At 35.7% G+C, this 6,425-nt stretch overlaps 1 protein-coding gene across 1 annotated transcript in view; it reads right to left on the reverse strand.

The window, feature by feature from the left end:
• Window positions 5,352-6,425, reverse strand: part of LOC109837167 (syndetin) — a 26,956-nt gene continuing 25,882 nt past the window's right edge. The window contains 3 exon segments of the mRNA XM_020405294.1: window positions 5,352-5,803; window positions 5,805-5,840; window positions 5,934-5,984. Of these exon segments, the coding sequence (XP_020260883.1) occupies window positions 5,729-5,803; window positions 5,805-5,840; window positions 5,934-5,984 (162 nt within the window). The 3' untranslated portion in view covers window positions 5,352-5,728.

Below are 6,425 nucleotides of genomic sequence, written 5' to 3' on the forward strand. Positions count from 1 at the left end.
CGCGACCCCTGCAACTCCATCCTGTGGACTCCTTCTTTACCAATCCAATCCCCACTCCGCCCTCAAGTTATTCGACAAAATGCTCCAACTAAACATCCTACTCGACTCTGTAGCTTTCATTGTGTTAATGAAGGCTTGCGGGCAATTGGGGAGTTTGATGAGTGCTTTTCGTTGAGGTGCATGTTTGTTGATGAGCACCATCATGCCTGTGGCCACGGAGAATAGGATGGCCGACGAGATGTTGAGGGGGTCGATGGTTAATGGAGGAGAGAAGGAGCTTGTTCCAGTCATTCATTTGCTGGCCGATGATGGAGTGCATCTCCGCCCTGTCTGTTGCTGCCTTAGCGATTGCGTACAGTTTGAACATTGGAGACTCATCGGTACTGTTAGATGATTTGTGTGTCGTTTGTTGGGGGTTTAATTTGTTGATCATAATATTGTCTTGATCTCTGAGGGAGAGTTTGTTTATGTTGATCATGGTAGCTGGGAATTGCTTGGAGAGGGAGATCATGGCTTGTTTTTGCTCGGACTTACTGGAGCTTGGAGGCTTGCTTGGAATCTCACGTGCCACCGGCATAAGGTTGATGGTGATGGAGATAATGATGATGATGATAGTACGAAGATTTGGGATTTTAGCGTGGCCATTAGTTTTTCATTTTCTTCCTTTGAATCTTCAGTCTATTTCTTCGATTAATTTCGTTTGAAGGTGTGTTTGGTTATTTTGTTTGGGGGTTTGTGTTGTGCGGAAAGGTTTATAATAGAGGAGGAGGGAGGGGATGTGGGATTTGAAGCAGTAATGCATGAATGTAGTTGAGATAATTATGGGTTTTGAATGTGATAATATTGTTGACCGACTTGGTTTTTTTGTTTGAAACTGGAATGTTATTAGTTATGAAGATGTGAAAAGGTCTATCACTTGACTCGGTGAAAATAAAATTTAAATATTGTTAATATAAAAATTCATTTGATTTACGTAGTCTATATATGATGTGGAAATTTCCAAAAGAGCAAGTTTTGTGTTGTACATGTGAAATATAGTTGATTAACTATTACCCTTTAGTTGTTCCATATAAAGTATAATGGCCAAGACCGACTACAACGGCAACATCTTCAAGCTTACTTGATATTTTACATTATATAATCTTATTCAAAAGTTAATAATTACTCAATTATATTTAAGGAGGACTAGGTAAATGTTATAACAGTCAGTCAACTATAGTTTACATATATTAGGTAAAACATAACAGTTAATCTATAAAACTTAACATTCAAAAGAATAACGATAACAGTTACTCAATTATACTTATATGGAACAACTAAACATTAACAGTTAATCGGCTATAGTTCACATGTAATAGGTAAAACTTAACATTTAATTAACAAAACTTAACATTTAAAAGAAAAAAGTTAACACTTACTCCACTATACTTAACATGGAACATGTAAACGTTAATAGTTAATTTGCTATAGTTCACTTGTATTAGGTAAAACTTAATAATTAATCTACTGAATATTTATACATCCATTATTTTAAATTAACTGTTAAAGTGTACGTATTCTACGTTAAGTATAGTAGAGTTTGTGTTAACTTTTTCCTTTAAAATGTTAAGTTTTGTTAATTAACTGTTAAATTTTACTGCTACATGTGAACTATAGTCGATTAACTGTTAATGTTTAGTTGTTCCATATATGTATAATTGAGTAACTGTTATCTTTATTCCTTTAAATGTTAAGTTTTGTATTGTACATGTGAAATATAACTAATTAGCTATTAATACCACAAAAATTAACATTTAAATGTTAAGTATAATTGAGTATTAATTGTTAATGAGTTATTCCACATGTACAATACAAAAGTTAACATTTAAAAGAATAAAGATAACAGTTACTCAATTATACTTATATGGAACAACTAAACATTAACAATTAATCGATTATAGTTCACATGTAGTCGGTAAAACTTGACATTTAATTAATAAAACTTAACATTTAAAAGGAAAAAGTTAATACTTACTCCACTGTACTTACCATGGAACATGTAAAATTTAACAGTTAATTTGCTATAGTTCACTTGTATTAGGTAAAACTTAATAATTAATCTACTGAATATTTATACATTCATTATTTTACATTAACTATTAACGTTACCTATTCTATGTTAAGTATAGTGGAGTTTGTGTTAAAGTTTTCCTTTAAAATATTAAAATTTGTTAATTAGCTGTTAAGTTTTACCGACTCATGTGAACTATATATAGCCAATTAACTGTTAATGTTTAGTTGTTCCATATAGGTATAATTGAGTAACTATTATTTTTATTCTTTTAAATGTTAAGTTTTGTATTGTACATGTGAAATATAACTAATTAACTATTAATCCATTTATACAACATGTTGTGACAGTATATTTGCACTATAATTCATTTTGCATTTTACTTTAAAGAAACATAGTTAACATATTAATGTGACAGTAAATTTATACAATATTTATATATCACACCCTGGTTATAGTTCATATATATATATAAGAATTTCAGGTCATATACACATTAAATGATAATAGTTAACAGATAATGGATTATAGCTAACAGTTTATAAGTAACAGTTAACAAATTATAGTTAATAGTTATAGATAGCAATTAACAGATAATGATTAATAGTTAATAGGATAAGGGTGTTAGTTAACAGATTACAAATAACAGGTAACAGATAATGGATTATAGTACACAGTTTACTAAATATAGTTAACAATTTACCAAATATAGTTATCAATTTACCAATTAAGGTTAACATGTTAACATGTTAAATGAGAACGTTCACACATAAGCGTGAACTTGACAGGATTTAGGGATCTGTTCATCAACTTTATTTTCCTTTGTATTTGCTTTAACATGCGTATTGATGTGTGAAACATATCAAAGCACGCATATGAGAGACCATCTTTATGGGCATCATGTGTCAACACGCGTTCGAAAATAAATTCAAGAGATAAAAAAAGGTAATAGGAGCTTTTTGCACCAAAACCATCTAACAGAAAATTGTTGGGGTGCATAGGTGCTGATCAATCTCATACTTGAGCTAAACGGATGCAATACATTCCAATTCGACGTCAGTACAAATAACTAACGAAGATAGGGATCTCTATTTGGCAATTTGCAAACAAACAACATCACAACGGAAGCAATTGCGACAAGTGACATCCAAGAGAGCCTAGCTCATGCTGCACTAAGTTACACCACAGCCACATGTAACATTACAAAAACTATAAAGCAGATAGAAACATATTTCAACACTCGAACAAGGGTACAAAGGTTAATGCACAAATCAACCCAAGAGAATATTTATAGCCAAGGATTAGATGAAAATTTTGTATCAATGGACATTGAACTCTACATAAAACCAAAAGCACCAGAATGTTAAAATGCCACAAACGCTCAACCAAGGCTACAAATCTCAAATACACATCAACCTAAGAGAATGTTTTTAGCCAAAGGATCAGAAGAAAACTTATGTTTTAATACTCAGACAACTCTACATGGAATAAAAGCACCACAATATTAGAAAAACCATAACTTAAAGCTAACCGTCAGATCCGAGTCCAAAACCTCCCGAATCAGCGAAAAGCACACATCAAACTCCCCAATTGCCCGCAAGCCTTCATTAACACAATGAAAGCTACAGAGTCGAGTTCGATGGTTAGTTGGAGCATTTTGTCGAATAGCTTGAGGGCGGAGCGGGGATTGGATTGGGAAAGAAGGAGAGTCCACAGGAGGGGGTTGCGGGGGTCGCTAGATTGGGAGAGGAGGGTGGGGCTCTTGGTGGGGCCGTAGGAGAGGGCGAGGGAGGAGAAGAGAGGTGGGGGTTTGAGAGGAGGTTGAGCTTGAGAGCGAGTGAGTGGATTTGTGAGCGGAAGGGAGGGGAGGAGAGGGGGGAGGTTGAGGAGAGGATGAGGGAGAGTGCGCGGGGTCGGGGAGTTCGCCGGAGAGGAGGGTTTGAAGGGGGTTGGAGGGAGCTTCATTTGAAGGTTTTGTTTGGGGTTTTAATAGGGGTTTGCTGGGGCTTTGAGTTTTTGGGTTTCTGGCATTTGGGGGCTTGAGGGGGCTGAGATTAGAGGGAAGAGGATTGAAGAAGAAGTGGGGAGGGGTAAAGTTGGGATTATGGGTAAAAAAACAAATAATGTTGGGCTAATTATGAGCTGGAGGGGTTGGGACACAATTTTTTCAAAATTTGAGGGCTACAGCACATTACAAATAGTATGAGGAACTGAGGCACATAGCTTTTTGGGTTTTGAGGCCTTGAAGCAATTTTTCCTAAGAAAAATTACATATTAACGTCTTTATTCTCTCTGCTCTTAGATGCTGTGGAACACGTGTCATCCTTCTACTGGTAGGACCGCCAAGGTGAAAACTTGTGAAGAGCAATTGGTTACTTTGACAAATTTGATTCTAGGCCAACACATATTCTACTCATAACGGAGCCTTCCTTTAGGAGAAAAACCAACAGTCTTACTGCTCAAGTGATATAATAAAGCACAGATCAAAATCCCAGTGATATGATTCGTACACTCCCTCCTTTATTTCAACGATAGTAGACAATAACGTTCAGTGAGCCTGAACGAATGCTACTTACTGAAAAGCAGCTACTTATTGAAAAGCGCTAGGACAGTCAGAGATATAAGCGAACAACTACATTGGTATATTATTTGGAGCGTTCTGCTCTGGTGTAACTGCCTGAAAACTTTCATAATTTGCATCTTGACAAACATTTATTCCACTTATAATGGAGAACTAGATTATATGTAGCATGATATCAAAGTAAGGTCTCTTAGATAACCGGAAACTTCGCACTAAAAGCATACTAGCCAAGCATGTGTCATAGAACTAAAAATAACCGGCTTCAGAGGCTTGCATGCTCCTAGCACCTAAAAATAACCATAGAACTAAACATAACCAGATTCAGGGGCCTTCCTGAATGTCACACATAAAAGAACCATTGGAAGGCCTGACTCAAGGATCTCGAGAAAAGTAGGATTGTGATGGGCTTCAGGTTAAACATCACGCTAAGGCCGTTGTAAAATAATGAATACAATGAATTGCGCAGACATAAAACAGCAGTGGCTAAAGAAAGCTCCCCCGAAAGCATAGGGAGAGAGAGAGGAGGGGGCTGCAAAAAAAAAAAAAAAAAAAAAAAATCTGCAAAAAAAAAAAAAAAAAAACAAACACTCGCATGGTAATATTTAAATGGGAATAATCAGAAACAAAACACCACTACACGCTTCAAGGTTCACTTGATGAAATTTGAACGAACGCAACCCAAACAATAATCTGAGTCGGTGTCGTGTGGTCTTGGCCTCGTGAACAAAAATACAACAAATGGAAGATATTTTGAGCGTTACTTGTTCAGTTCTTACACTTTCTGATACATTTTTCTTTGCTCCAAAAAGAAAAATTGGGAAAAAAACACATTCATATACTTAATAAGCTACCCTATGCTGGAAGCTTAGCAGCTTCAAATAATAATAGTGATCTATACTTTATTGGGGGAAGGAGGTCAGAGTAGATCCCGATTTCTTCCTCCTATATGATACAAATGACATACCTCTTTGCAAGGATATACAGGGCCGGAATCAATGGGGTTATAATATATATCTATTTTACATCTACATAATGAAGGAAAAATAAATAAATAAAACACAAAATATGACTTTACATGTGTGCTTGTACATCAATACTCAATTGCTTGCCTCGATCCTTTCTATTGTCTCCAACCTAGTCTTCCTTTTCCAACCCTTCATGGTGGCTAATAAAGTGAACTAAATCTACAATTTGGCTTTTGTATACTTTCTGTGGAACGAAACACAAAACGATTCCTGAAATATTGGAATAATTGAAAGTACAGTTATAAACCCTTCATCGAAAAGGATTTGGCTGGCTTACTGGATGAGACCGTGCCCAGTGCACGTACTCCGTCTCTGGAAGATAAAAGGCCTATTAACACACAAAAATTGCGATTCAGTGATATGAAGACAATACCATACAATGCTTAACATCTTACTTCTACATACATAGTATATGGATGCAACGCCAATTATAGCAATGTTGAACATTTATTCATCCATCTGCTTAATTACATTCTAGCAAGAATGACTAGAATCTCACGCACACACATACAAATGCAAAGAAAAATTAGTACACTAGTTAACAAGGACGAAGTTTGGTCCTTGGTAGTGAGGTGACCACATATCAATCACTCAACTAAAGATTGTGAAATAGAACAGAAATTTATCACTTCCCATCCAACTTATCTGTTTAAATGAGTGCTTGAGATGTGGCCACCTCACCACCAAGGACCAACCTTATCCTTGGTGCCAAGGGTACCCATTTTTCTCATATATGTCTTCCTATCTATGTGTGTGTGCGTGTGTTTTT

Source organism: Asparagus officinalis, chromosome 4, assembly GCF_001876935.1.
Source record: "Asparagus officinalis chromosome 4, Aspof.V1, whole genome shotgun sequence".
Taxonomy (NCBI): domain Eukaryota; kingdom Viridiplantae; phylum Streptophyta; class Magnoliopsida; order Asparagales; family Asparagaceae; genus Asparagus; species Asparagus officinalis.